The sequence below is a fragment of the Drosophila sechellia genome, chromosome 3R, assembly GCF_004382195.2.
Source record: "Drosophila sechellia strain sech25 chromosome 3R, ASM438219v1, whole genome shotgun sequence".
NCBI lineage: Eukaryota > Metazoa > Arthropoda > Insecta > Diptera > Drosophilidae > Drosophila > Drosophila sechellia.
Window position 1 is genome coordinate 14,788,837 of NC_045952.1, and position 27,879 is coordinate 14,816,715.

At 43.2% G+C, this 27,879-nt stretch overlaps 8 protein-coding genes across 20 annotated transcripts in view; all 8 read right to left on the reverse strand.

Moving 5' to 3' along the window:
* Positions 1-3,953: 3,953 nt before the first annotated feature.
* Positions 3,954-7,290, reverse strand: LOC6606476 (putative aminopeptidase W07G4.4). Of its 2 annotated transcripts, XM_032721273.1 has the most exons (5): positions 7,174-7,290; positions 6,785-6,918; positions 5,554-5,830; positions 5,391-5,489; positions 3,954-5,325 (listed from the first exon to the last, which is right to left on the reverse strand). In XM_032721273.1, the coding sequence occupies exons 2-5, from the start codon at positions 6,796-6,798 to the stop codon at positions 4,189-4,191; spliced, it is 1,527 nt and encodes a 508-aa protein (XP_032577164.1). In that variant the 5' UTR covers positions 6,799-6,918; positions 7,174-7,290; the 3' UTR covers positions 3,954-4,188. The 2 variants fall into 2 exon arrangements, with proteins under 2 accessions (XP_032577164.1, XP_002031277.1); XM_002031241.2 differs by lacking the exon at positions 7,174-7,290 and having other exon boundaries at positions 6,785-6,951.
* A 253-nt stretch (positions 7,291-7,543) lies between these two features.
* LOC6606477 (protein BCCIP homolog) lies at positions 7,544-8,655 on the reverse strand. The gene is made up of 3 exons (XM_002031242.2): positions 8,453-8,655; positions 8,265-8,391; positions 7,544-8,205 (listed from the first exon to the last, which is right to left on the reverse strand). Exons 1-3 carry the CDS (start codon positions 8,573-8,575, stop codon positions 7,562-7,564), a joined length of 894 nt encoding a protein of 297 aa, XP_002031278.1. The 5' UTR covers positions 8,576-8,655; the 3' UTR covers positions 7,544-7,561.
* A 201-nt stretch (positions 8,656-8,856) lies between these two features.
* On the reverse strand, positions 8,857-9,672 carry LOC6606478 (protein Abitram). Its single transcript, XM_002031243.2, has one exon. It carries the CDS (start codon positions 9,646-9,648, stop codon positions 9,004-9,006), a length of 645 nt encoding a protein of 214 aa, XP_002031279.1. The 5' UTR covers positions 9,649-9,672; the 3' UTR covers positions 8,857-9,003.
* On the reverse strand, positions 9,645-10,049 carry LOC6606479 (COX assembly mitochondrial protein 2 homolog). The gene is made up of 2 exons (XM_002031244.2): positions 9,890-10,049; positions 9,645-9,829 (listed from the first exon to the last, which is right to left on the reverse strand). Exons 1-2 carry the CDS (start codon positions 9,968-9,970, stop codon positions 9,668-9,670), a joined length of 243 nt encoding a protein of 80 aa, XP_002031280.1. The 5' UTR covers positions 9,971-10,049; the 3' UTR covers positions 9,645-9,667.
* A 297-nt stretch (positions 10,050-10,346) lies between these two features.
* Positions 10,347-18,033, reverse strand: LOC6606480 (sarcalumenin). Of its 4 annotated transcripts, XM_002031245.2 has the most exons (14): positions 17,983-18,033; positions 17,207-17,445; positions 15,599-15,682; positions 15,236-15,310; positions 14,885-15,169; positions 14,785-14,823; positions 14,481-14,558; positions 14,345-14,422; positions 14,193-14,270; positions 13,482-14,122; positions 13,102-13,423; positions 12,697-12,869; positions 11,954-12,409; positions 10,347-11,761 (listed from the first exon to the last, which is right to left on the reverse strand). In XM_002031245.2, the coding sequence occupies exons 2-14, from the start codon at positions 17,265-17,267 to the stop codon at positions 11,345-11,347; spliced, it is 2,787 nt and encodes a 928-aa protein (XP_002031281.1). In that variant the 5' UTR covers positions 17,268-17,445; positions 17,983-18,033; the 3' UTR covers positions 10,347-11,344. The 4 variants fall into 4 exon arrangements, with proteins under 4 accessions (XP_002031281.1, XP_032578003.1, XP_032578005.1 ...); XM_032722112.1 differs by having other exon boundaries at positions 14,885-15,310; XM_032722114.1 differs by lacking the exon at positions 17,983-18,033 and adding an exon at positions 17,666-17,872 and having other exon boundaries at positions 14,885-15,310.
* Positions 18,034-18,913: 880 nt separating this feature from the next.
* Positions 18,914-22,587, reverse strand: LOC6606481 (endochitinase). The gene is made up of 7 exons (XM_002031246.2): positions 22,457-22,587; positions 21,432-22,053; positions 21,161-21,284; positions 20,585-21,076; positions 20,341-20,526; positions 20,074-20,268; positions 18,914-19,276 (listed from the first exon to the last, which is right to left on the reverse strand). Exons 1-7 carry the CDS (start codon positions 22,458-22,460, stop codon positions 19,121-19,123), a joined length of 1,779 nt encoding a protein of 592 aa, XP_002031282.1. The 5' UTR covers positions 22,461-22,587; the 3' UTR covers positions 18,914-19,120.
* Positions 22,588-23,030: 443 nt separating this feature from the next.
* Positions 23,031-24,462, reverse strand: LOC6606482 (forkhead box protein G1). Of its 2 annotated transcripts, none has more exons than XM_032722115.1 (4): positions 24,314-24,462; positions 24,165-24,241; positions 23,748-24,079; positions 23,031-23,334 (listed from the first exon to the last, which is right to left on the reverse strand). In XM_032722115.1, exons 1-4 carry the CDS (start codon positions 24,335-24,337, stop codon positions 23,105-23,107), a joined length of 663 nt encoding a protein of 220 aa, XP_032578006.1. In that variant the 5' UTR covers positions 24,338-24,462; the 3' UTR covers positions 23,031-23,104. The 2 variants fall into 2 exon arrangements, with proteins under 2 accessions (XP_032578006.1, XP_002031283.1); XM_002031247.2 differs by having other exon boundaries at positions 23,031-23,316; positions 24,314-24,459.
* Positions 24,463-25,537: 1,075 nt separating this feature from the next.
* Positions 25,538-27,879, reverse strand: part of LOC6606483 — a 48,999-nt gene continuing 46,657 nt past the window's right edge. For 4 of the 8 annotated variants that reach the window (XM_032722111.1, XM_032722105.1, XM_032722109.1 and 1 more), the window contains one exon: positions 27,475-27,561. Coding sequence is in view for 3 of the 8 variants with exons in the window: in XM_032722108.1 (XP_032577999.1) it covers positions 27,449-27,561 (113 nt within the window). In the remaining 5 variants the exon portion in view is untranslated. Of the gene's footprint in view, positions 27,562-27,879 lie in introns of all 8 variants that reach the window. The other 4 variants (XM_032722108.1, XM_032722103.1, XM_032722104.1 and 1 more) reach the window with 2 other exon arrangements.

The window sequence follows — 27,879 nt, forward strand, 5'->3', positions numbered from 1 at the left end:
CAAAAGTGATTTCGGCCCTGACCATAAAAATATTTGCTGCTGCAATCAATTATGATCTGGCTGGAAGTGTGTGAGACTGGTTCAAATGCATCTGTGTGAAAAGCACTGGGAGAAATGAGAGAAGAGATTATTTAACTAAGACACTCTTCAGGAAAATATTATACATACATATATTTTTTTGCATTTCGAAATTTTTTTCCAGTCTAAAAATGATTTCCGTATATATTACCTTCTTACAAAATCACTGATTTGCTACGCTTTCAACATTAATAATGTTGCATTTATAAATCATTGCTGATCATAGACATACGTTTGCGCTAATTTGTTTAGCCATTAATTTAAGTGCATAATTAAAGTTGTGTTTACCATTGTGTAAACCCAATTCAAATCCACTCTCATGAAATTTAAAATTTAGTATAAAATCACCTTTCAAGAGTATTCCTCCTCTAATCTATATTACCCATCTTCATATAGATAGTGTATCTAGTATCTTGTAGTGTTTAAACTGGCTTATCGTCCCGACCACACCTTTCGTTCAACTTGTGGGTCTTGTGACCTTTGGCAGCCTTGACAATTGTTGCCGCCTTTGCCCCTGCCCCTTCCCTCGGTGTTTGCCTCAAGTTCAAGCCTGCCGCAAACCTGAAATTGCCACATGCGGTGAAAGTAAAAATTCATAATTTTACCCCCTCCCCGGCAAACTCAGTTGTTAACATTTTACCCAAAGAGGCCATAAAAATGGCAAGCCAACTGCGAGGAGGCAAGCTAGCAACACCAGTGCAACACCAAGCCAGGCGGCGTTGGTGGCAAACAGCGAATGCAACACCAAATGCCACACCAATACCAAATGCATTGGCATGCAGTTTTCCAAGCCCCTTTTTACCACTTCATTAGCCGACGAGCGGGTCGAATTGTCGGTTTTCAGTCTTTTGGGTTTGGGTTTTTAGTTTTTCGTTTTCAGTTTTCAGTTTTTGGCTGTGGTTTTTGGGCCTTTCTTTTACTTTCGTTCGCTCCGATAGGAGTTTTCCGAATAATTTTGCCATCAAGGTGTGGGCCAGCCACACATTTTCCTTGCCAAGGCTGAGGCCGCGTTGATCATGAACATGACACAATATTATGGATTATGAGCCGACTTCTCTGCACACAGAGAAATATTCTATTCTATATTGAAATCTCTTTTAAGAAGATATATTAAGCATTTTGTAAAAAGAATTAAGACTAAAGTTCATAATGAAAGGCTATTTATTTCAAGCTTATATTTTTTTAAGCGAACCAGTATTTTAAAAACATTGAAGTACATTATATTTATTATTATATTATGAAATTACCCATTTCTTTTCCGTGTATCCCAGCCTGCTGTGGGTTGCCGATTGTTTCGTTTTTCTGAATCGCTGCTGACAGAGGAAAATCTGTGTGGTGTGGCAAAAACATTTCAATTCCTTTTCCAAATTCGACTGGAGTTCATAATTTAGCGTTTATTTATGAGTTGTCAAGTTGCTCGGTACGTGACTGGTCGGCCTTGTTGGATTTTCAAGTTCAGGGCGCCGGCGCCTCTGGATCCCGTATCCCGTTTAGATCAACTTGATATTTATGAGTTTATGCAGAAATTTGTCTGTTCCCAGGCAGGACAGGATCTGTTTTGGCCCACCCACGCATAGGGATTCGTGGATTCTCGTTCATGAATGAACAACTGCAGGCGGGGGAGGACATTCAATATGGATCCTGGCAGCCTTGAACTTGGTACGTTCGAGAACTCGATGATTTGAGCAGCTGCTGCTGATGATGCTGCTGCTCCTGCTGCTCTTGTTGCTGCTTTAACTGCTGCATTATCTTCCAACTGGTTGGGCACATGGGAAACTGAGCTTTTGGGCCAGGATCAAATGACTATTGGCAGCTGGGTACCTCAGCTTCCGATTCACACGCTCCCTGCTCACTGAAGTGAGGCCAACAGGCTACGACGAACAGCCTGCCAAAGGGGCTACCAAATTGGCTAACAATTTTCAAGCGGCTGCCGCTGCAATCATTGGATTAATTTTAATATGTCCATGGACTGGGCTGCTTTCGACCTAGCCGGCAGCATCTATGATTATGGGCTCACGGCATCGACTGGCCGACAAACACATGTACATAAATGTAGCAACATTGCTGCCACTGGAATTGCGACCTCTTTGGTGTTGCTGCTGCTGCTGCGGCAGTTGCTGCTGCTGTAGCTGGTTACGAAACCCCAAGAAAAACTTCCGCATTCATTTAAGATCATTTCTGTCGTTTGCTGCTCCAAGTGGTTGCTGTTGCTGCTGTGCTGCTGACGCTGCTGCTGCTGCTGCTGCTGCCGGTGCAAGAGTTGCAAGTTGCAACAAGCAGCAGCAGCGGCAGCAACACAGCCCCCCTCATTTGGTGTTGCTTGTCTGTTGTTTGCTATTATTAATACCGTCGCCGCCACCACCGACGTCTTGAGTCCCAGGTCCCCAATGGTATGTTTTCTTCATTTGCCGTTTTCGCGACTTTATGGATCGGGGAGAAACTGCAGCACTCACTTGGAGCCAGTTCGTCTGCTTCCAAAAGACAAGCGCCCAATTGACAAGGTGTTTTGGTGATTGTCCATACCGGATTGCTGTTCCTCATTGCTGTTGTTGTTCCTTGGTCTGTTATTTTTGATGTCTTACTGGGTGGCAGGCGACATGTCAGCTGCTTTGAACCAACATTCAATGCTACCACATATTCCATGATTAACAAAATCATTTAAATTAAACTATTAACTATCGCTATATTTTTTTGTGTAAGATTATTAACGGTTTCTTTAGCCACAAATATAAGCCATACGTTTTTCCGCAATCCCAATACATACCCATAAAAATGGATGCCACCAATAAAATCGATTAATCATCTGCCGCATGAACCAGATTTGGCTGATCGTAGCCAGGAAGCATCCAGGAACCAGTCCTGCCATAATCAGGTCAACTGATGGTCCGTTAATTGGTCAAGAAGCCAGAAAGCTCCCAAGACCAGAGATCTTCCCTCTTTTCTCCCACTTCTGATGCTGCTGAGGCTTCTTCTTGGTTCGTGCCGCATTGGCAATAAATTCACACTAACGGATTGTAAATGGGAGACAAGTCAACGAAAAAGACTTTTGCGTTCATCAATAATAAGTACCGTTAGTCCGGTCAGAGCCCAAGTGTTCCGACTTGGCCAGATGACCAAAAGTGGCCAGTGTGACTGTCAATAAATTACCCAGAAGCGCACCCATCGCAGAAGGAGAAAGAGGTTGGCACCAAGTTGGTATTGGTACGGGAGAACGGCCAAGAACGGGAAGAGGCGGCAATCAGAAGCCAGAAGAAGGCCAACGGGAGCCAACGGTATATTATGCAATCACAGCATGAATGAGACACTCTTGACCGAGTTTCCAAAGCCAGGCTATAACGGTACCAAGACACATGCGACATCTGACAAGCGGGCCCCATCCACATCCCCATACCCATCCTCATACCAATCCCCATCCCCATCCCCCACCAAGCCAATCCACGCCAAGTTGCTGGGCCAAGCTCCCCGGAACGAGGCCCAAAGCGAAGAGCATGGCCAAGAAGCGACTAACGGGTTCTAGGCTGTGGGCCAAGCTACAAAAAAAGAAGGCGCTGCAAAGCTGAAGAGAAAAGGCTGCGAAAGGGGAAGAGCAGGAGTACGAGCCGTACCGTAGATGGCCAACAAGAGCTCGAAATGCAGGGCACCCGCCAATTATGCAAACAATGCAGCTGGGAAATGCAGTAATAATAAAAAAGAAATAAAAAATCCATAATACCCAAGCTCTTTTCTTGTATACTTAACAAATATATGTGGGGTTCTTCTCTATAATGGGATAATATAATGTTTATATTTCCATTTTGATGGAACTCTTCAAGTTTGAGATTGTAGCTTATCTTCTTTATAGGCGATACAAATATATATAATAAGATATTTGTTCGTGGTCTGTACAATAGCATTTATTTATTTTTTTTTTCACATTTATTTGTAAACGATTACCAAATTAGTGACATACCTTTATGAATACAATCTGAACTCGGTTTTGCCTTTATTAAAAAACAGTGATGCAGTTAGTGGACAGTAAGATAATATTGTTGGTTAGCTATGCACGTTGGTGTGTAAGTACTGTTTGTGGTGATCGTGTACACGTCCTCATGAATATAAGATAGACATGGTTTACTTCTGCAGATGGGTCTTCACCAGAGAAACAAGAGGGGCAGCTGTGGGCATTGCTGGGTGCTCACCGGCACTGCCGGCGATATCAATATGGGTGTACTTGATCGGCAGCTTTGAATCCAACCCATGGTTGTCCAGTCCAGAAGCCTTAATCATAAAGGCGGCGGGCACCTGGTGACCGCGAGGAGTCCTCACCGACGGGGCATTATTGGCCTGCACCAAATCCTCGCCAATCACCTTTCCAGCGTTAAAGGAGAAGTCACTGGGACGGAGAATGGATACTTCGAAGGGTTCCCCGAAGGCCTGTCCAGCAGCCTGCAGTCTTCTGGCATGATCCTCCCGGTGGGCCACGCTGTTATCGATGGCAATCGACTGACCCTCACCTGCCGAGATGAATGCGTGACCAGTCAAAGTGGCAATGGTGAAAAGATGCGGATCCGGGAGATTCTGCTCCACGACCAACTCCTTCATGCGGCAGAGAGCATCGGTCATGCACATGCGACCCTCAGCATCAGTGTTTCCAATCCTCACATGAAGACCAGCTCGGGAGGTGATAACCTCATCGGCCACATAGCACTCCTCGCCCACGGAATTGCGCACCATGCACAGGGCAGCCACAACATGGATATCATCCGGTTGCAGTTGACTGACCACCTGCATGAATCCAGCGACAGCAGCCGCTCCACACTTGTCGCGCGACATACCGGCCATCACACCACCGGCCTTGATGTCAGCACCACCGGTGTCATAGGTCACACCCTTGCCGACCAGCATCAAAGTTTTTCGCGCCGGCTTTAGAGGCTTGTACTCCAGGAAAATGATGCGACCACGGTGACGCTCCACTGCATCAGCAGCCCGGTTTACGGCGGCAAACAGGGGATAATCCTTCTGCAACACCTGGCTGTCACTGATCACATTCACGTTGAGCTTGTCGAACAACGGCTTGATGTACTTCTCCACCTGGATGGGCGTCATGCGCTCCGGGTCCCCAACTCCGATGTCGCGGGCCACAAAGCGACCGGCCTCCAGAATGAGAGCTTCCTGGAAAATAGCTTCGGCCCTTGGATCATCGATCTGGACACTGAGCGTGGTCACACGGGTGTCCTTCAAAGTTCCTGCCTCGCGCAATTGAATGGGCTAAAAAAACGCATTTTAGCACATTGAGAAAAAGTAAACATAATCCGTATTATCTATTGTCTTACCACATAAAGCTGCTCCAGAGCTCCCAGAACGGTGCAGAGTTCGACCTCGGGGAAGCGCTTCACCTTGGGCACAAACAGCAATGGTGTGTGGAATCCAGCCTAGCAAAGAATAAAAATACATTTTCTTTCATAAATCACACAATATGTAGAGAAAAAAACCCACCTTGAGAACCTTCTCCATGGAGCGCTTGGCCGCCTCCTGATAGCTCCTCACATCGTCGTAGTCGGTGAGCTCGGAGACGGGAGCGTAGACCACAGGTTGGTCCACGTTGGGCGCCTTAAAGCAGGATATGCTGCTGTCGAAGGACTTGTCGAATTTGCGGTGCTCCTCGAAGGTGGCCTTCAGTTCATTGGGAACCGCATTGCGGTCGATGATGCACAGGCAGTCGTTGCCGGCTAGACTCATCAGCTTGTTCAGCCGGAGGGTGCATGGTAGAATTCTGGAGGGGAACACATAGAGCAGAACGGAATTGTTATTGATATTCATTAAGAAACATTTCTGGGTGTCAACTAAATATGCAATGGCGTTTAATTGAATTCAATTTTGTCACGTCACAGTTGCTTCATTAACTGATGCAATCGTTCATATTGCATAACAGCCTGATGCCTTTGTATTTCAATTTATTATTTCAAAAGAAAATGTCCCCACTTTATTAGGAGCAACCATTCCCGTGTCTTGGTGTGTTCCCCTTTCTTTTACCCTCATTCCTGGCGCTGGGCTTATCTTAACTCGAAGTGCTATAAAGAATCGCGATAAGCTTTTGAAATGACCATAATCACAAACCGATTTCCAATTTAGAAACAAGTGTTCCAAGTACCAGCTCAGATGGTTTTTAAGTACTTATTTAGAATATTTGTAATCTTATTCAAGTGATTCTACCAAAGACCTATCCTTAGGTAACGCGGTCTATAATATTTTGGAAACTAATCCTATGTTGCTGACCATTTAATTGTGTTATCTTTTGAAGTGCCCCATATCAAACAATGTAAGTTGATCTATGTCTGTTTCCAGAAGTAGCGAGAACTCGTTATCTAAGTAATAATGATGAAATAAAGTGACCTCCCCCTTTCACTTTAATACAGTATGTCGCCAAACATTGTTTTATTTTGATAAAAGATAAAGTTTGGAATTTTCATGACACCGATTCCTTGCCGGCAACTAATTAAACTGATAAACGGTGAGATATGGAGTACGAAAAACATTCTAATTTCGTTTCGGAATTATGGGAAAGGTAAATAAGATGGCAATCGATGGGTGCTAAGCGACTAACGCTCACTGTAAAAGATGGCGAATCTTTGAGAGCTTTTCCAATCGGTCGGTCGCTAAGCGTGGCCAGATAACTGATCCGCACTAACTTAAAACACACCCTCTAATAACTGTTGGTAATACTCACTTTTCGATACCCATGATGAGTACTTCTTCGCTGGCAGCTCACGCGACTTGGTCGATCGGCAAGTGGGGCGTCACTGAACCTCCCTGATGGGAACAAAGCGCTGCAGCTGGAAACTGGAAACTTGGGAGCGGGATCTGGAACGGAAAGCTGGCGATAAGGAGCGATTGTGATAGCTCTCCGCGACGATTTTCAATGTTCTGGCTGGGTGGCCAAGCTTTTTATACATTTTACTAGCGAGCCGGACTTTTGTTTTTTTTTTTTAATTGCTACTTGCTTTTTCGAATGAAAACAAATCGCACGAGCGATGAATAATCGCCAGTATGCTCGCTATGTACGTAATTCTAGAACTCGGATATAACTTGTAAACAATAAAGGCAAAGTCTACTCACGTCGCTCGGTCTTCGGAATTGTTATTGTGGGTTCCTCTTGCCAGTCACGTCCACGGTGGATGCAGTTTCTGGGCCAAAACTAACCAGTGGCAAAAAACAAAGGAATGGCAACCAGGTTTTTTTTCACAGTAGACCAGCCGGCATGTGCGGAGCTTTCAAATGCCGGCCAAGTGACAGCTGTTTGTTGTTTGCCCGCGTTGCCAATTGTCACAAAGGATGTTGAAAGCTTTCGGTTCGAATTTTTGATACTCTTTGTATGGGACTACAAAGGAATAGCTGATATCGGTCGTTAGAGACCGGTCGTTATTACTTCTTTACACCTTTATAGATACTTGTCGGGGTGTTATATAAAGGCCAAATAACACAGCAGTTTTAAATTCAAAAATATTTATTCGCCATTAATAAAGCGTTGTATATCGTCAATAAGCTGCGGAAGTTTCTTGGCCTCCAGGACCAGGAGTTTCCTGTAGGGCGTCATCACGGCATCGCCTTCCAGCCAATCGCCAGACATGCCCGAATCGGCCTCAGAGGCCATGGAATACTCGAAGGAGAACTTAGCCCGATCCGAAAGCAACTCATCCTCAGCGTTGGTGTAGATGTCCTCGCCCGGTTTCCCCTTCTTCGACTCTTTCCTGTAGAACTTAACCAGCAGCAGCAGAGTGCCAAAGTCGAACTTCATTTTCTTGGCCTTGGCGGCTTCGATTTCTTGCTGCAGACTCTGCAGCAGTGGCACGGAGATCTGGGCTGGGATGTTGATAAAGCGCTCGTTGATCAAGAATCCCACATGGCGCTGCTCGCTGTCTAGAATCTCCTTCAGCTGCTGCTGAACCTCCTGAGAAGCGTGCGTCTTGGCGCGATCCAGTATGTAGGTCCTTAACTGGGCGATGCTGGGCTGATCCTTTTTGGCGGTCAGGTTCAGCACAGAGGTGATTCCAAAGATAGTGCCATCTTCGACCATGTTGTCGTCCTCCGTTTCGCTCTCGGTGCTCTCATCGTCGCACTGGCAGATCACACTGCCTATGAAATTTTGGGCTGGAAACAAGAAAAGTTGTACTGAAAAATAGATCAAGATAGAACCTTGGAGTGCTCACCTATGATCAGATCCGCCATTTGGTTTAAGTTGATGTGGGCACGAAGGAATAGTCGCTGCAGCAGTTGAGAGATTCCCTGTGCATCGGGATCTACCGGAGCTCGTCCCTCAAATTCGATTTGCACCTCCTAGTCGGATATTAACTATGAAACACATTTGCTTTTAACTTTATGCAGGCACTTAGATTACCTCGTTTCCTTTATAGGCATCTGGATGCGGTTCGTCGTCGTCATCATCCTCGCTGGAACTGGAGTCGTCCTCGTTGGGCTCCACCTCCATTTTATTCAGTTTCTTTTGCTTACTAGCAGACATTGTTAAGATTTAGTTAACGAATTTGGCTTTGTTTCGCTTCCACTAAATTTACAATGCCAGCTGTTTGTCGTCCACACGTGTTGTATTGCGTTGCCAACTATTACGCAGCGTGCTGTTAAGTGCTCAGAGTTCTGTAAATGCACTACTGCTAACAGGCTGTTAAGAAATCTGTTAATTTACCACTGTTAACCGGCTGTTAAGAAATTATAAGCGTTAACTGGGCATATAAAACAATTAAATGTTACCATAAGTATTAAACAAAACGCACAAGTTTGAGAAAATATTATTTGTCGTTTACTGTCAAAAGGTATGGTAACGCATACTCAATGCATTCCCTTCATTGACTATGAACAATATAATATATGAATCATTAATTTAAAATACAAAGGCCTTATAGATAATGCTTAACAGCGAAATCAGGGCCAAAATCACGCCAGCACCTCCTTATTTTTGTTTTGAGTGTGGTCCTCGGTGGACTCAATTTGAGGTAGACCTTCGTTCTTCGTTTTCAGGCGCTCCTCATACTGCTCCTGGGTTAAAAGACTCGCCTTGATAGCATCGCAGTTTTCGATTTTGGGCAGAAGAATGGCGAAGTAGCCGGCTCCCTCAGGGAGTTGCTCCAGAAGCTTTGGCTCCTCCACAATGGCGGTGTTTACCTCCACCAGCTTGCCCCGAATACAGCTGGGCACCTTGTAAGTCCCTCCATTTGCTGTGGTGAGCAGTGCCAAGGTGGACTCCGCCTGTAGGATCATTCCGCCCTTTTTGCCCTTGCCCTTGACCACATTCTGGCTGCGATCGACGTTCCCTATATCAAAGTTGACCGATGAGATGCCTTGTGCTAGAGCAGGGTGCTCGGGAGCCAGGCAAATCAGACAAATGCGATTGGAGTGGTAGAGCACTTGGTAGGGAGCATCTCCCTTGAAGTAGTAATATCTGGTGAAAAAGCGGTCCACAACGGTGGGGTAATCCTCCTGGAAGCTTTCTGTAATGGGAGGTACGAGCTTCCCGCAGATCTCCTGCTCCTCGTGCTCGAAGTAGAATGGTTCCAGTGGATCACCTGCTTGTACTGACATCCTGGTTGATTTCTTTCCTTTAGTTACTTTCCTGCTGGAGCAACTTTTCCTTGTACTTCGCCTGACGTTCACGGGCTTTGGCGCGATTAGCGGCGGATCGGGCGATTCTCTCGCCTTTTAGGCACTTGACCACCTTGTCGTCAATGGAGTTGCACACGCCCACAAATTTTGCGAAGGCGTTCTGAAAGCAGAATCCCCAGTTTATCAACCATTCTCGGCATATAAAATCCCGGTTACTTACATTTTCGTGGCAGGCCTGGAGTTCCTCGATTAACTTGTTGCAAGCAGGCGTGTGCAGATGTGAGGAAAGATCTGTATGCATTTTCTCCTGTTTCCGGCCGGGTTTATTGCTTTCCACTTTCCTGATTCGCGTGTGTTGTCAAATTTTGTTAGGTAATTTTAACATATGTTTTAACAGAGCGGTATTCTCATTATATGGTCACCCTGCGAGCATAACAGATGCCAGATTTGAGCAAAAAATACTATCGGAAATACCGAATGTTAAATGTTCACAAAATACACTTTGAAAAAGTTTATTGATTAACTCTCTTATGATCTCTAAATGACAATGGATAATTGTGACATTATAAGAATTATAAAACAAACTAAATTGCACTTTCCTCATTTGTAATTTGTTTTCCAAAACGGTAATACAAATAATTAAAAAATCCACTGATTTTGAATAATAAAACAATCGATTGCTTGGGGTTTTCTGTTGTTGTTTTTATTTATTTGTGTATTTCACCCGCTCTCACAGTTCATTTTTTACATAGGCTTTCAGTGTGTAAAATTGATTATTTGTATTTTATGTATAGGAGCTGCTCTCGCTCGCCAACAAGATTATTTGTTCTATTTAAATAGGTTAAATTCATTATTATCGTCTTCACTGTTTGCTTTTATCAAAAAAGTCTTATAAGCTACGAAAAATCGCCAGGGACAGAAACAAGAAACCAAAGAAATTAAAACTTTACGAAATTCCATTTGCTCAAAACTCAAATCTCAGATCTCAAAATCAAAACTCTGCGCTGTTGTCCTTTACTATTTGAGGAAAGAAAAGATGAAAAAAAAAAACCGGGAACATGGGAATTATACGGTGCTATTAGCCAATGAGGGGTCGGATTTTGGGGTTATGTATGTGGGTTAGAAGTCGTCGATAGTTCGTCTATTAGTTATTGCTCTCAGATTTGGGATAAGTGCTGATCTACTCGCCTAGAAAAGACTCTATGTTCCCTCTCTACTTGGATAAATATGAAAGTGTTTATTGTGTGTTTGTGTTTTGCTCTCGATATTTTATTAGTTTCCCTCTCATAAAGCTCTCAGTTCGGTTAAGTTGTAGTAAATGAAATGAAAATAAAGATCTCCTGCAAGGCGGTTGAAATTGAAAGTTCTCCAAAGCAACAATTGTTTTTTTCAAAACGCTCTTGCCTCTCTCTCTTTCATTTCGCCCTCTCTCTCACACACTTTCTCCGGCTTTCTCTCTCGTTAGCTAAGCTATACCTCTCTCTCCTCAAACAATGTCCTTGTTTTTTGTCTTGCGCTGTTGTTCTCTACCGATTTCTGGGTGTTCTATAACATTTCTCCCTTCTCGATATTAATTCCATATAGACGGTTTCCGGTGCCGATGTCACATTCTCTCACTATCTCTCACTAAAACAAACTAAATGGCAGGTTTTCTCCTCTGGGAGGAGCCAACACCTCAACTCGTCCTCTTGGGCTCGGCCTGGCTCAAGGTTCCATCCTGCTGCTGTGCCTCAATGGCGGCCAACGCAGTCTCGGACATCTTCTTGTACTTGCCAGCCAACTCGGGCAGCTCGTAGGCAATGGCCAGGTCCAGTTTGGTGATCGGACAGCCGCGGAAGTAGGTGCAGGTGTCCCTCAGCTTCTTGAACTCGTACAGCGGATTCAGGCGGAAGAAGTCGCGGTAGACTTCCGGATCCGGAAGATCGTAGCGCGAGATGTTCGTCAGCGTGGAGAGTCCCTCGTAGATGTGGTAGTTCTGCGGATGATCGATGATGTCATCGGCGATGCGCTTCTTGTTGCCAAACAGCGTTTTGTGGTTGTTGAACGTGTTCAGGTAGCAGTCCACCATCTTGGCGTGATTGCGCACACGCACCTGTGGATGCAAGTGGAAGGACTCATTGAATTTATTACAATAACTATAATAGGAAATGGTTCTTGAATCGATTATGTTCGCTCACTTCTATCACATATTCAAATATTCACTGAAGGTTCCCATGAAATTACTCATTCACACCTTCTCTCAACAAAGTAATCGTAAATATAACGTATACGCCCGAGTACTCACCGCAAAACGACGTGCGCTGGCGATCTTGTGCTCGATGCGCTTGTCGATGGCTGTGCGCAGGTCGCGCAAGAAGGCGCGTTCCTGGGCGAGCAGCAGGCGGGCGGGAGCGCCATCCTGGTAGGGATGGGTCCACAGCGAGGTGGTGTACATCAGCGGCGGCTGGGCGGAGGACATCAGGGGCGAGATGTTCCAGATGAGGGCACCCTGGACGCGCAACAGCTCCTCAGGCTTGACGGTGTCCGCCTTGTTGAGGATGATGCGCGTCTGGTACTCGCGCCCCTTCAGCTGGTCGAGAATGGCCTCCGTCTCGGGGCCCACATCCAACTTGGCCGGGTCGTAGACCAAGAAGATGATGTCCGCCCGATCGATGAACCACTGGCAGGCGTCGTTGAAGGGGAAGACGCGGGACACTTGCTTGCGCACCTCTAGAATGCCGGGTATCTCGACGATGTTGACCTGAAAAACGCATCGTCAAGCGCTTAAATATAGTAATTCTCAGCCATTTTAGCTTTGCTATCTGTGTACTGTGTACACTCTGCCCTGTTCCGCATCAATTTATTAATAACGAAATTAATGCCCACAGCCTGTGTGCTAAAAGCTATAAATTCCGTTTGGCAGGTGGCCAGCTGTTTGCAGTTTCCCAATCGACGGGCTGCTGCCCTGGGCGACAAGTTAATGCTTAGCGGCGCCCATAAGCATCTCTCCCTGATCTGCCCAGCCAGATATGTATGCATGTAGCCTACCTTCTCGAGGATCTTGCTCTTCATCTTCAGACCACGCAGGCGCTCCTCCAATCCCTGACCGAACTTCTGGAGGCCGGCAAAGGTGTAGTCCGCCGCCAGTTGGGTTCCGTCCAGAACCTCCGTCTCATTGCCCCACATCAGAATGTTGAAGTAGGCCGGAGAGGGTTCAGCACCTGTTGCGGGTCAGAGAAATGTATATACAAATGTTTAATAGGAAATTGTATACAAATCATTTGCAACCGTCCAAATGGAAAATGGCATTTCTATACGGATTTGTTTAAAATATTTTAAAAGAATGTAATATACAAATTCAGCGGCAATATATGTATATTATAAGGATATGAGATGTAATATATACATATATAAAATTAATTACATAAGTTTACCATTAATTTTTGTACTTACCAGTTCTCAAAGAGTTCGGCGTGTACTCGTTGTCGGTCAGATAGTTCAGGATGGACGACTTGCCGCCGGACCAGGGACCCATGAACAGAATCAGTGGCTTGGAGAAGATCTCGGGATCGCTGAAGTGGCGGTTGCTCAGGTCCCGATACTTGTACAGGGTCTCCAGGGGCTTGACAGCGTTCTCGTAGATGCGCTTAATGTCTCGCAGTATGATCTCGGCCACGTTGTCGGTAGCCTTCTCCCGGGCATTGAACTCCTCGTCCAGCTGGAGCAGTTCGGTGATGTGCTGGCGACTGCGGCGGTTCTCGGGAATGTGTCCTTCCTGAAAATTATGAATAATACATTACTAAAATACTATATACAGCCTTGTAGAGATTTACCCAAAGAAGCTCATCCTCTGGCTTGGTGTCATCATCGTCATCATCAGCTACCTCTTGTGCGGCATCGACTTGTGGTTCATCTTGTGCTTCCTCCTGGACAGCTTCGGGTTCTTTGGGAGCGGCTTCTGGCTGCACAGATTCCTCCTCAGCCTCCTCAACTGGTGCTGGCTTTTCCTCCTCCTTTACTTCCGCAGATTCGGCCTTCTCTTCTTCCTGCTGGACTGGTTCGGGTTGCACTTCCGGTTCTGGCTCCACTTCCGGTTCCGGTTCGGGTTCCTGAACAGCTTCCTGCTCGGGCTCCTCTTCTTTCACAGCCTCAACTTCGGCTTCCTCTTCGGCAGATGCCTCCTTGACGATTTCTTCCTCTACGGGAAATTCTTCGGCGGGACTTGGTGGAGCCTGAATGTCCAGAACAGGAGCAGCATGCACTTCACGTTTGCTTCGCTTCTTGACCGCCTCCTTGTCATCCTCATCATCGTCGTCATCATCATCATCGGCATTCTCACCGCTATCCTTGTGATCGTGTTCATTGGGAACTCCATCGCCATCCACATCACCGTCGTGCTCGTTCAGGATGCCATCTCCATCCAGATCGTCGTCCTTTTCATTTGGCACACCATCACCATCTAGGTCTTCATCCTCTGAAATGGTTAGATGTACATTAACATTACTAAAACTGTTTTTAGGTATACTGAGACAATATATACATACGAGAATTGTTGGTACCATCGCCATCCAAATCGTCGTCCTTTTCGTTCTTCACGCCATCTCCATCAAGATCTTCGTCCTCTGAAAAGAAAACAAGTTCAAATAAAAAATATTTTCTAATAATTCAAGATTTGTTATGCTGTAATTATTCTTACCGTGATTCACTTTGCCATCTCCATCCAGATCCTCGTCTTCGTCATTTTTCACTCCATCACCATCGAGGTCTTCATCCTCTGCACATTTAAATTTGTAATTAATATTTAGCCTTTAAAAATATATTTGTTAACCCACCGTGATTTATTTTTCCATCACCATCGAGGTCATCATCTTCCTCGTTGGGTACACCGTCTCCATCGAGATCTTCGTCCTCTGAAATATTTAAAAAACTAGTGAGAAACTGAGGAAAAATCAAAATTCCTTCATAAGTAATCTAGAAGCTGAAATCAAAAAAGAATTATAGCGCAAAATAGCTTTAATCTGAAATCATAAATACGGATAGTTTAGAAATTAAACCTAAAAACCAAATATACAAAGCGTATAAATTAAACTATATAAATATAGAATAACAGATTTAAATAATAATTTATGGCCCTACCATGATTTGGAGTGCCATCACCATCTAGATCATCATCCTCTGTGGGATAAAATCGTAAATGAGAGCATTGTAGGTGGATCAGGAGTACCATGATTCTTACCGTGATTTGCCTTGCCATCGCCATCGATGTCTTCGTCCCTGGAGTTGGGCACACCATCCCCATCGATGTCCTCGTCCTTGGAGTTGGGCACACCATCGCCATCAATATCGTCGTCATCTTCATTCGGGATGCCATCGCCATCGATGTCATCATCCTCGTCGTTCGGTATGCCATCTCCATCGATATCATCGTCCTTTTCGTTCGGAATGCCGTCCCCATCGATATCATCGTCCTCGTCATCGGGTATTCCATCTCCATCCAAATCGTTGGCACTTTTCGCGTCCTCTGTGGAATCCAATTCGACAGTTTCAATTTCAATCGTCTCTTTCTCATCAACCGCAGAATGCCCACCATCATCGTCGTCATCGTCGTCGTCCCCACGTGGCTGATCGGATTGCAGTTCTCCAGATCCATCCCTGACACCATCTGAAATCGTATGAGTACTCCGATAAATTAAAATAAAATTAAATGGCTAAAAGGATTTTCATTATATTTTAAAACGATATGACGTTGATTTGTAGCTATACGTTAATTGGTCTATTAATACAATTTATTAACACGTATGTATGTTGATGGTTGCGTTTTTTAAAACATGGAAAACTTAGGATGAATCATTTAATTCAGGAGCAGACTTAAGAACGATATTATTAATTCTTAAGATGTTTTTTTTTTTCAGACACGTTATGAAATTGAAATTCTTCAGATAATTCTTACCTGTTTTCAATTCATGAATAGCCTTCTCAATGTAGGGTCGACATTCTGATTCGCTTGGTCCGACATCGGCATTGACAAACCCAACTGAAAATCATGGAAGAGAACATGACAGGTCAATTTGTAATACGAGTATATCCAAACATACAGCCCAGATATAGGAAAGCCCAAGTTATTTCCAACCCCCCATCCTAGGACAATGGTCGCACTTTCTAGGTTTGATGTCAGCGCCACCAACGAGGTCATTCTATCTGCTCAAACTTGACATTATTTATGGTACTCGTCGAATGCAAACATACACACTTCGGAATTTACATATGTATGTGCCGGATTTATGAATTTTATTTTTAAAAGATGAAAACTCAAACACATTTCGCCAGCAGCTTGTGGATGAGTAAATTTCTATACCATTCAGTTGGCTGCTCGCCCACTTTGGCCTTACTTCTTCAGTTTTTGTTTCTCTTGGCCACCTTACTGCTCCGAAAAAATCCGGATGGGGGGGCGAACCATTTGCAATGGAACATTCTATTCTACATCCCCAGCATTTGCTTTTTGGTAATGGAAGGTCGCGTTTTGAGTGATTGGTCTACTGAAAGTATGGTAAGGTCGCTCTGCTAATTACTTTGGAATTTTCAGGCAATTGGGACAAATGTCGGCTATAGATTAGAGGGATATTCGTACATATATCTACCAACAATCTGAGCCCAATTAATTGCAATTTAAATGAGTTTGCCTATCAGTTTTCAGTGTGCAGTTTGCCTGTCGGCGGATAATTCATTTGATTTATTTCTGGGCGTATGTGGGCGGAAGATATTTGAGCTATTTTGTATTTTTCATTGCTAACCGCATTGACAGAATTATTTATACAAATTTCGCCTGCCAACCGATTGCCACCCTGCATACTGTGTTTATGTTGCTGCGATCGAGCCCATCCTAACCCCTAATATATAGTACACGGCATTTGTGCCGTTTCTCATTTATCATTCAAGTTTTTTTGTTTCTTTGCTGTTTTGCAAACTTGAGCAAACCAAACAAAATATAAAGAGACATTTCGCACACACGGGCGGGAAAATAGATAGATGGAAAGCACTCGCTGAGCGCAAATAAAATAACTTAAAAATATCTAAATTTAAAAATATTACAAACGATGACAACGATGAGCGGCCAAGCGGCGCAAAATTCTCAGTTCTCTCAGGAAAAAAAAAGGAAAAATCGGCAAAAGTTATATATCTGTATCTGTGTCTGTGCTGCCACTAGTTGGTTGGCCAAGTCAAGTGTACGGGGCTATACTAATATACCAATGCTCAAAGTGTCGTCCACTGACGTTTGCAGACACCAATACCGAGCCGAAAAAAAAAATAGAGAATGTATAGAGAACGCACAAACTCAGGCAAATATTTTTAAACGTATATATTAATACATATTTTTTTCAGACTCGTTTCTTCTGTTTTTCTTGGCTTTTTGTTTTAAAATTGCATAATGCCTGCCCAGGCTGTGTGAAGAAGAAAAGTGTCAAGATATTTGAAAAGTGCCAACTCGCCCTTTTGCCTTATATAACGCGGGAAGGAAATGGGGCTAATACACTGCAAAAAACATTCGACGCATACTCACCATTATTGGAAACGGCGATTAACGTTAGTCCCAGGAGGAACCAAATGGTTAGCCGCCCCATAATAATCAACACAACAAATTATCCTCGAGTTTCCAGCGTGGTTAGCACTTTAGCCACGTCATAAATCCTCCTTACAAGTTTTCCGTAATTATGAATAATTAGGGAAAATTAGAATTAACACTTTTGCTCGTATTCTGCATATATATGCATCCGCTATATATGCGCTCGTTTAAATGCACTAAATGAAAAGGGTGAAGAATTGGGAAAACCAAATATTATTTAAGGCTATTTAAGATAGCCAATGGATAAAGGTATTGGATATATATAGGATATATGTGTGTGTTTTTTGGAAGTCTGATGGATATATATATCTGAGTAGGTATTGAATTGGGTTCGCACAAATTTTGTCACAGTTTCAGTGTATTTCCAATTTTGCACTTGTTCGTTATTTCATTCACTTTGCAGATCGATGGATTTTTATGCAGAATTGAATATCTTAGATTATGGTTTTAGAAATTTTTCGCGCTGCCGTTAGCAAAATTTAACCAACAATCGTCGGCTGGGTAATCCTTAGTGTCCCTTTCGACGATTGTTAGCCAAATAATTTGCTTATTTCTGGCCGTCGTGGTCGTCTTTTCTTTTCGTTTGGGTCGTCTGTGCACGTCGTGTGCGTGTCGTTTTTTGAACAGGGCAGCTCGAATTTTCCCAACACCTATCACATCTATTTTCTATCTAGTCTGAATGTCTGAAGGAAGGAAATTTCGGTTTGCCGTACACGAGTATACGAGACGATCTCTCCCGGTCCAAAACCAATTCGTAACTCAACATGCATATACCATGAATTTACCTTGTGACCGCGAAAATTATTCGATTTTGATATTTTCGTAGCACGAATTTTTGTCAAAAGCACACACAGTTGAGTGAGAGTGAGTGGCTTTTCACATTCGCCTAATGCTCTTTCTATGTTTTCCATTTGAATTTCAATTTCAATTTTCATTTTTATTTCGGTTTTCCTCTCGCCGGGTGGCGCTCTCTGCCGGGATTTTGGGTACAACCCGGCGGATACGTGATATAAGCCTCAGAGGAGATTAATGGGTTTTTGGGAAACGGAAATTATTTTCAAAATTTCTGAAATATATTATTACCAGTTAGTAAACTTTGATTAGTTATTTCCATAGCTCTAGATCACTTTCTCTCTGGGCACTTTCGTTTTGGAGGAATGTTTAATTATAGACAATGCGGTGCTCATTCCGCAAATTACTCAGAGCATCTTTTGAGCCAAAAAGAATATTTCGAAATCAAAGCGTTGGCCCCCTTGGCGATTTGTTTCGTGTCACAAGTGCTTAGGTTCCATTTCCCTCAAGCTCTCCGCACATGAGTTGAGATTATGAAAACCAAATGTTAGGGATTGAACTTATACATTTCGCTGTAGCATTTATCATTGCTCGCTTATATGGTTGATTGCACCAACAGCTGTTCGTTGGTTGTGCTCCAAGGCTAAAAGTCTTGGTGCAGTCCACCTCACTTCGCCGCGGACAAGTGCAAATCTGTCCCAAGTCATTGCGTTTATTAGCCTAATTAGAAATGGCAAGTGCCCACCTAAAATTGCGGCAGGCCAGGGTGCATTACGTATGCGTAATGGTTATGTAAGACACGATCTGCCTCATCGGTCATTGTTTTATTCTCGAAATGATGGCTCATACATCTATTGAACGGCTCATTTAGTTCTTGGTTTATTGGATTTTAAAATCTTATTTATTTTTATGGTTTTCGTCTCGTCTGGTCTACTTTATGACCCTTAGATGCTATTCATTTTAAATACTTAGATACCTAGTTCTAAGTATTACTAGATATATTCCAAATCTATGCTAAAGTTATCGTTTTAAATAGTTAATGCATATATTTTGGGACAGTTAGTGGGCTTCGTTGCCCTTCTCCTTGTTCTTCATGCGACTGCAGTAGTAGCGGTCGCTGTTCTCGATCCAATCGCAGACATTCAGGACCGTATGGAAGGCCGTTCCCTCCTTGCACTCGAATTCGACGGGTTTGCCATGGACACAGCGGAAGTACTGCGGGAAAGGAAATATGAAATATGTAAGTCATCCAAATACAGAATAATACCATCTCCTTGAAGTATGCAATGCTTTTTTCAAACTACAAACTCTTAAGAAATTCTTACGAAATGATTTTTTTTTTTTTTTTTTTTTATCGCACGGTTCCCACGGCCACACCTCCCGCCCAACCGACCGAGAGGCGCTGCCGTGTATCGTACGGCTCGATTCGCGAGAAGATATAGACGCGATATAAAAAATAGAATAGGAACGAGGAAATGAATATAATGTTAAATAATAAATAAATATTAGTGTTAGTAGGATCTAATTATGTAATAGAAAAGATAAAATCGATTGCTTTAATAGCGGCAGAGAGTCAAGATTACAGATAATAGGATAAAGTCTATTATAGTCAGAACATAAAACTCTGTAAGGGTCATGCAACTCATAGTTAGATCTACAATGATTTAAGATAAGGGGTGTATAGTTTCTAGTGAATCTACTTGGAACCGAGAAGTTAAGCCGACTAATCAAGTCGGGACTCTCAACATCCCCACGAATAAGCTTACAAATAAAGAAAGAAAGTTTTTTTGGACCGATTCAATGCGGTCCGAGTGGACTGCGTATTGTGGACTCCAAACAGGTGATCCGTACTAGAGAATCGGACGGACTAACGGAATAAATAAGGTTTTAGTCAAGTAAGGGTCATCCAATTCCTTAGACCACCTTTTTATAAAACCAAGCACACCCCTGGCCTTATTGACAATAGACATAACACATAACTCCTCGTATAAACAATGGTTACATATACTAACCTTTCGGCAATTAGGATGCGGTACAAAGTCACGGTTGGTACAATCAATCTCGTTGGGATCGAACTGCGGCCCCATAGGCTGCTCGGGATCAGTGGGCTCCACTGGGTGAACAACTTCTTCCGGCTCCTCGGTGCTCTTTTCCGGAGCAGGAGTGGTTGTTGTGGTGGTTGTTGTCTTCTTTGGTTTTTTGGGCTTCTAAAGAAAGTATATAAATATATGATATTAACTGAAAACTTTATCTATAATTTATAAGAAGTTAATTTGTACCTTTGTGGTTGGCTTTGGAGTGCCACTGCCAACAGTTGGAACAGGACCTGGAGCGGATGTTGGGCTTACTGGACTTGAAGTTGGCTTCGGTTTTGGTTTTGGCCTCTTGGTAGTGCTCGTAGTTGGTGCCACCACTGCGCCCTCATCCGGATTTGGTGGTGTTGCTGGCGGCTTTGCCCACTCAGGCTGCAAGTGATTTAAGCTAAGTTATTAGACAATTTAATAGTTACTGAATTAGTTTTACCCTTGGTGTTGTCTGCCTTGTAGGTTCCGGAACACGATAGTTCATCATGTTATCGTACAGGATTTGCGTTAGGCCGTTCTTAATGCCGCACATCCCATGGAAGTCGTCCATATCTATGGCCCAGGTCATGGCGCCGGCGTATCCCCGCTGCATGATGAAGTCCATCTTGATCTGAATGGATGCCTCGTTCTCGTAGCCCACCCACTGTGTGTCCTTGTAGGTGTAGGGCACCATGCCAGCGTCGTCCCACTCCACCGTCCATCCCTTGGACTTGTCCATCACCTCGGTGCAGATTTCATAGTAGGCCAAAAAGCCGCTGGCATTCGTGTAGGGACCCGGTGCTCCGCCGCCTGCCTCCTTATTGATGTAGGTGCCCATGTTGTAGTTCTTGTTCGAGTTGCTCAGCGTGAACGTCCGACCATAGAAGGGGACACCCACCACCAGCTTGTTGGCCGGGCAGCCCATCTCCTCCCACAGCGCAAGGCCGTCGTTCTTGAATGGCGACGCTAATTAGTTTGGCACCAGAATCGAAATCCGCCCCATCCTCCCCACATGTTTTTTTTTTATCACACTTACCACATTCAGTTTCTCGTAGGCGTATTGGTCGTGCTTTCGCTTATAGAGTGGACTGTGCACATCAGCGAATCCGGCCCAGTTTCCTCTCAGGTCATAGGTCATGGCGTGAATGGCATCCAGCGCTCTGCAATAAATCAAAGGGAATACATGTTTCTGGATAGATATGGAGATTTTGCTAAGTTAACTTTTTCTAGCTGAATGTGCAGAACCATGGTAAATATATTTATATATATCTAAGGGAAATAAAAATAAAGAAACGTATTCAACTCACTCGCACAATTCCGGAACGTGGTAACCTTCGTTCAGCCGGAACTTGGCAACGGGCACCGCCATGGTGATTTCCCATCCGCGGCCCTCGCGATCGAAGGCACGTCGCAGTTCCTGAACGAAATACAGGAACTTGTCCTTATCCCCATAGTTGCCACCGCGATCCGTGGCTCCCGGATACTCCCAGTCCAAGTCGAATCCATCGAAGTTGTACTGCTTCATGAAGCGAACCACACTGCGTATGAAACTCTGTCGGCGATCGCGAACAGCCACCATTTGTGAGTACTTGGAGCCACCTTCCGCCCAGCCACCCACTGCTATCTCGAGCTTTACATTGGGGTTGGATTTCTTCAATTGGCTAAACTTGCTGAAGCCACCTTGATCCACATCCAACTCAGGATCGATCACCAGCACATCCCAGCTCTTGTCGTTAACACCAATGAAGGAGTAGATGATGTGGGTGCACAGGTCGGCGGGCACATCCTCCAATCCATAGCGACCGATTCCAGTTCGATACACGGCCCAGTTGCTGAAGTAGCAGACGACGCGGGAAGGCTGGTCACTGGCCACAGTGTCAGCTGGCCAGGAGCACAGCACTCCCAGGAGTAGGAGCGGAATATATCTGACTAAAAGCAGTTATGGTAAATAAATGGCAATGGGAAAGGTATAAATAGAACACGTTTATAAAGATATGAATTTTCTGGAAGTGCACTCCTTGAGAATTTAAGAATCAAGCAAGTATATTGTTTATTTTAAGCACACCATTCTTGGATTTTTCAGGAATACAACAGCTTTTTGCGTTGTTTTTGTTTTCAAATAAAAGAATCGTTAAAGCCTCTCCCGTTGCCCGTTAAGACTTGTTTTGGAGATCGACGTGACGCGCATTTTTAATTGAATGTAGTTCGAGTCTCTTATCGTTCCAGTGTGTTAGGGCTTATACTTTTGGACCGGCTAAGGTTATGTGTCCATAACGCTGCACGCCTCAAGTTCATTCACCGATTTGCACTTTGTATGCACAGTGCGGCTTACCCATTTCTAAATGCTCCGACCACAAAACGACGATCGGCGAAGAATTGAATATATAACTATATATATATTATATAGTGAAATCGGGGGGAATCTCGAGACTTCTGCGTGCGACGCGCGTTTGGCGTCAAATGACAGTCGAGCTCTGGATCGGCTCGACTTTTATAGTGGGAGGCAGTCTCGAAACACTCTTTTTTTTTGCAGTCCGGTTCTTGGATTGCGCCTTTGTTCCTGCGTAGAGTGCGTGAGAGGTGCGATTCTCCGAAGAATCGCAACTTTACGGGAATGGTCGCGGGTAGTGGTGGGGCAAAGTGGGGCTTTTGTTTTGTTTCTGCTGACTGAGTGTGCTCAATTCCAGATCGGTTTAGCTGGTTGCTTGTCTTGCCACATTCTTTCCGATTGTTTTGCATTCGCATTTTGTGTTACTGTCACCCCCTGCCGTTGTTTATGCTCTAGAATTACCATATATTTCAGCGCAGACAGCCCTAAAAAAAGATCCCTGTAAGTAGCCTGGATATAGTTACGCTGTGCGCATCCAGGCTTCGCTGCCCGATTATAATGGTAATGGATAGATAACTTGTGGTTTGGCTAGCAACTTTAATGTCACTTTAATGCATAAGATAGAATGAATGGAGCCTTAGGTCTAGGTCGTCAGCCGATGCGTATGTCGATGGCCAAGGGTGCCTCTTCGGTGCTGGAAGAGGTGGGTGCCATGGTAGTCGATCTGGCGGTGCTGATGGTTCTTGTGGTGGTGGTGCTGGTGGTTCTTGTGATTGAGGAAGGCGTAACTGGAGCTGTGTGTGGTGGAGCTACGCTGCTTGAGCTGGGTTGCTTTGTAAGCTCATTGATTACCCCTTTATTTCCTAAAAGAAATAAGTGCACTGATAAGATGTGAAGTTTAAAGGGATTTGTAAGTATAATGTGTACTCTCATTATATATTGAATATTTTAACGATATAAACAAAATAAAAGTTCAGGCTACATAGTTGGATATTCTTGATGACTAAATGGTTGAATTAAGTATGTTTACATTGCCATTAAAATGAAAACAAACACTTCGCGCCCTATTTATATTTACCCAATTATATTTACCCTAAAAACATGACAAATATTGTTATCAGAGAGATAGGAAAAGAAAGCTGTAGACCACCTTGAAAAATAAACCAGTAAAGGATTAGTAATTTCTTTCAACACTTTGCGATTATACCTCTTTTAATACTCTGACCCGAACTACTTTAATTATTTACCAAAACGCAATAGTTTCAAAAAAAGAAAATAGAAAAAGAACACTCACCTTCAAAAGGCTCCAGTGGCGCTTCAAATGGACGCTGGTGCTCCTCATAGTCCGGTGGTCCAAAGGCATTTGGAAACGATTGGAAGTCATGTGGCTCAAATCTGTGGTGGTGGCCATGGGGAGGTGGTCCACCATGCTCAAATCCAAACCCGAAACCGCCAGGGTGATGGCAGTCCGGACCCGGAAAATGGTGATCCCAGTGACGCTTGTGGTGCCTGTGCCCATGGTAATTGCCGTCCTCATGATGGCGACGATGCCGATTGTGCTGGACGTGGACCTGGCTAGCAACGGGCGCCGATTCCTCGGCCAATAAATCGTCACTGGTGAAGGCACTGAAAACCGGAGCAAAGTAACAGAGGCAAAAAAAACCAGGTGAAGTGAAGAGAAAATACGGGACTAACAGATACGGATACTGACGCATTCTCGATGCCTGGGAACGGAGCAGCCTGGAGGAGCTGCAGACTCTGGGTGCTTATCACAGCGAACAGCGCCAGCTGGTTGAAATATGCGATTGAAATGGGGTTCAGTTGTGCTTGGGGCCATCAATTTACGGTCTCTGGACTTACACGGGCGGCAACTGAGGCTAACATACTGCTATTCTGGATTCCTTGGACAACTGCACCACCACTTTAGCCGTATATCTTTCGTGGAACGTTTCGCTTGAACCTCGCTCTTTAGCCGCACAAAATCGACTAAATCTCGCGGTACGAGTCACTTTATTCCGCACAATTAATACTTGGACAATGTCGCATGTCGGGGTTTTTTATCTGCTGCTCCCTTAGTCACTCAGATTTTGAGTTACTTTTGCGTGCATCATCGCCGCTCAACGCCATAAACCTGATCGGTTAATGATAATTCAGGTTTTTCATACCCCCAACCAATTTACATACATAAGCCACCGCGTTCATAGGTCGATTGTTTCTTGAGCATATTGTAGTTAGTCGGGCCTGCAATGGCCCGATTTTGGTCCGGAATAGCAGATAACGTACTTTAATTGCCAGTTAATGTGACAAAATGTTGTTAATTTTGCGGTCGTCAACAAATTGAACCCTATTGAGTAGTAGCGTTGTGCGGCAGTGCGAAAACCTCACAGATTAACGTATTTGTTAGTAAATACACTTGGAAAAATATATGTATAATAATTACTAACTTGTGAAGCATTCGTACTTTACGTATAAAATAAATTTTAATATAAAAGCAAAATTACTAATAAGTTTGCCTATACTATATAAATATTATATTCCGCATGGCATTATTAATAAATCTAAATTTCCTTCCTAAAACTCTAATTTTCCTTGCTGGAAAATCTGACATGAGAGTCATCTAATTTTGCCAACTTCTATATACAACTTTTTTTAGTGTATTAATTATAGCCAATCCAAATTTGGCTATCACTGAACCACTTGTGGGCGATCCACTGAGCCACAAGAGTCATGATTATGCTAATGTGATATCGGGCTGTGATAAGACTCTTTTAGAAAGTTATCGAATGCTCCACATTTCGCCCGATACGTCTATGAACACTCCCACGCCCGTAGTGCCCAGCTTTTACGTCGATTTCTGGGTCTATTTGTCATTCCAGAGGCGTCGGTCCGGAATACAAATCAAAGTAAATATTTAATGTTGAACTCATTGTGATTCACGGCGTTGGAGACTCCGCCCCTTAGCATTGATCTTGAATTTAGCCGGCAATTGGCAGCGAGATTCGTCATAAGGCTGGGCATTAAGTGACCAGTCGAGTTCCTGTTCCGTGAAACCTTCGTGACGTTACAATGGAAACAATGGCGCACTTGAATTTTCAACTATAATCTTTATTGATAACATTTCTCGGTCGCAGTTTATCGTCTCTTCAACTCTTATCATATTATGACGTACAGTTTGTATGTATGTATATGTTTATGTATATCTCTATATATATATATATATGCAATAAATATTTGTTGAGTGTGTTCTTGTTATATAATGTTTTGCCCTCCCACTTTCGTTTTTCGTGGAGGTATGCGTGCCTATATGCCTGGTGCAGTAGCAATTATAAGCCGACATTCTACATATCTGACAGTATCTATATGTATATATATATATATATACTTTGACTTTGCTTAACTTCTTCTGTGGGTGCGCAAACTTAGGGGAAAACTTGAGAGCAAATAATTTACATACACACATCCATATAGCACCGCGAAATGTACAAACAACTTGTGTGGAATCATTGGGAACTTAGCAATTATGATAAAAAGAACTTTAAACCATACGTAGCAAATAGATAATAACAACTAAAAGCTAAGAACTTAAAATATACTTTTGTACAATTTTGCAGGGATCGTTTTCGTCTAGATTATATAGTACTCTATATATAATAGTATTAACATTTTTACGTCGTTGTTCATTCGGGTTAGTACGTTTATTATTAATATGTATAATTGTGAATAGAGCTATGCGAATTTTTCAATAACTTTTGAAGTTTTCATAGACATTAAATTCAACCAGCGATTGCGTATAATTTTATCCATTGACTTGTATTGCAATTTCATTTTTTAAAAACATTCATCAACATGATCAAATATTTGACTTCAACCGCTTTCCGCTTTTAATTGCCTGGCTAATTGACCTACATTTAAATAATTATGTGTACGTTTGTGTATATTAATAGCATTATGCTCGTTTAAATATGTATAGCTTTAAATTAATATATGCATGTCGTAATTCAGCGTTGCCTTTTATATGTTCTCGTTTCAATACAATTCAATTATATTTCCTCAGTTGTGTGTATTCATATATATTCTTATTATTAATAATTGTGATAGGTACTTTTGGGAAAATGCTGCGAAGGTTCAAAGTGCATTGAGTGCGCTGTGCGTTCTGTCGGATACTCATAGTTATTCCAGAGTTCCTGCCCTATAAGTATGATGGTATCGGGTTCGGACTTGAGTCCCCCTATCTAAACTAACTTTGATGCCACTGCTGTTGATATTCTGCTAACTGATCTTAAAAACTTGTTCATATCAAATGCGATAATATTGGCTCCAAAAGTGGTTCAATTAATGCAACTGCTGCTTGGTTGGTTGGTATTTTCATTTGTTTGTTCCATTGTAGAGAAAATGCGCTACTCTCGAAAAGTCCGTTTCAAAAGTCTTTGAAGTTATTGTATTAGTTGTCGTGAATGAGTTTTGACCTGTCACTCCTCTACCTTTGTAAGCCCTTCAGGAACGTATTTGATTCGCCTCAACTCCGATTTAAATCAGTTATTGCTGACCCTATATACCCAAATCGAATTTCCTACAGTTCAAGAACGCTCGCTAATTGTGTGTAATTGATATCGTTTAAATGACTTGTAACACGCTTACAGTGATATGTTGAATCTTTGATTTCCATATTGTATATGTTGTATATATATAATAATATGCTTAGTATCATTTAAGCAATAACAATCGTCTCGCAAAAATTCGTTTCTTTTATATTTAACCCCGCCATCTGACTTTCGATCTTTCGTAGTCCTTTCGCAACATATACATACGAGTCTATGTATATAACGACCCCCTCCCCAAAAAACTCAGTCACATTTAAGAATTGATACGTTTTTCGGTTAAAATTGTTAGCAAATTTCCTAGTTTGATTTTCAAGATAAATGCAGCGGATATTGTGCCTGAATAGTATAATTCGCTAATCGGAGTTAGTTAATTAGTTGACGTTGTCGATCGTGTTTAGCTGTAAAAGTTGTCGCGTTGCTGGAATATCGGCAGTGGTTCACTTGGTGACTCCGAACCGTTTTCGTCCTCTTGGTTCGATCTTTCGGCCGCCTTTGACATGGCTTTCTCTGTGGGTCGAAAAAAAGAGTCAAAGAGTTAGTACGCCATGTTTAGAATATACATTTTCTTAGACCAAAAACCTTCCCAAGCGTGCTGTAAAAGTTTGAGTATGAAAAGGAGTACACCGATAACCATTTGGAAGTATATATCGTATATCGTGTGTGTGTGTCGGATTTGTGTCCTTTTTTTCGGAACTTTGTTGTTTGGTAGTGTGTGTTGTCTGCTACTCCTGTCTTAGCTGTTTTCTTGGTGCTTTGAGCTTATACTTACTCGATTTATCGCTTCTTGACTCTTATTGGCAACTTTTATACGCATGTTAGGCAGTG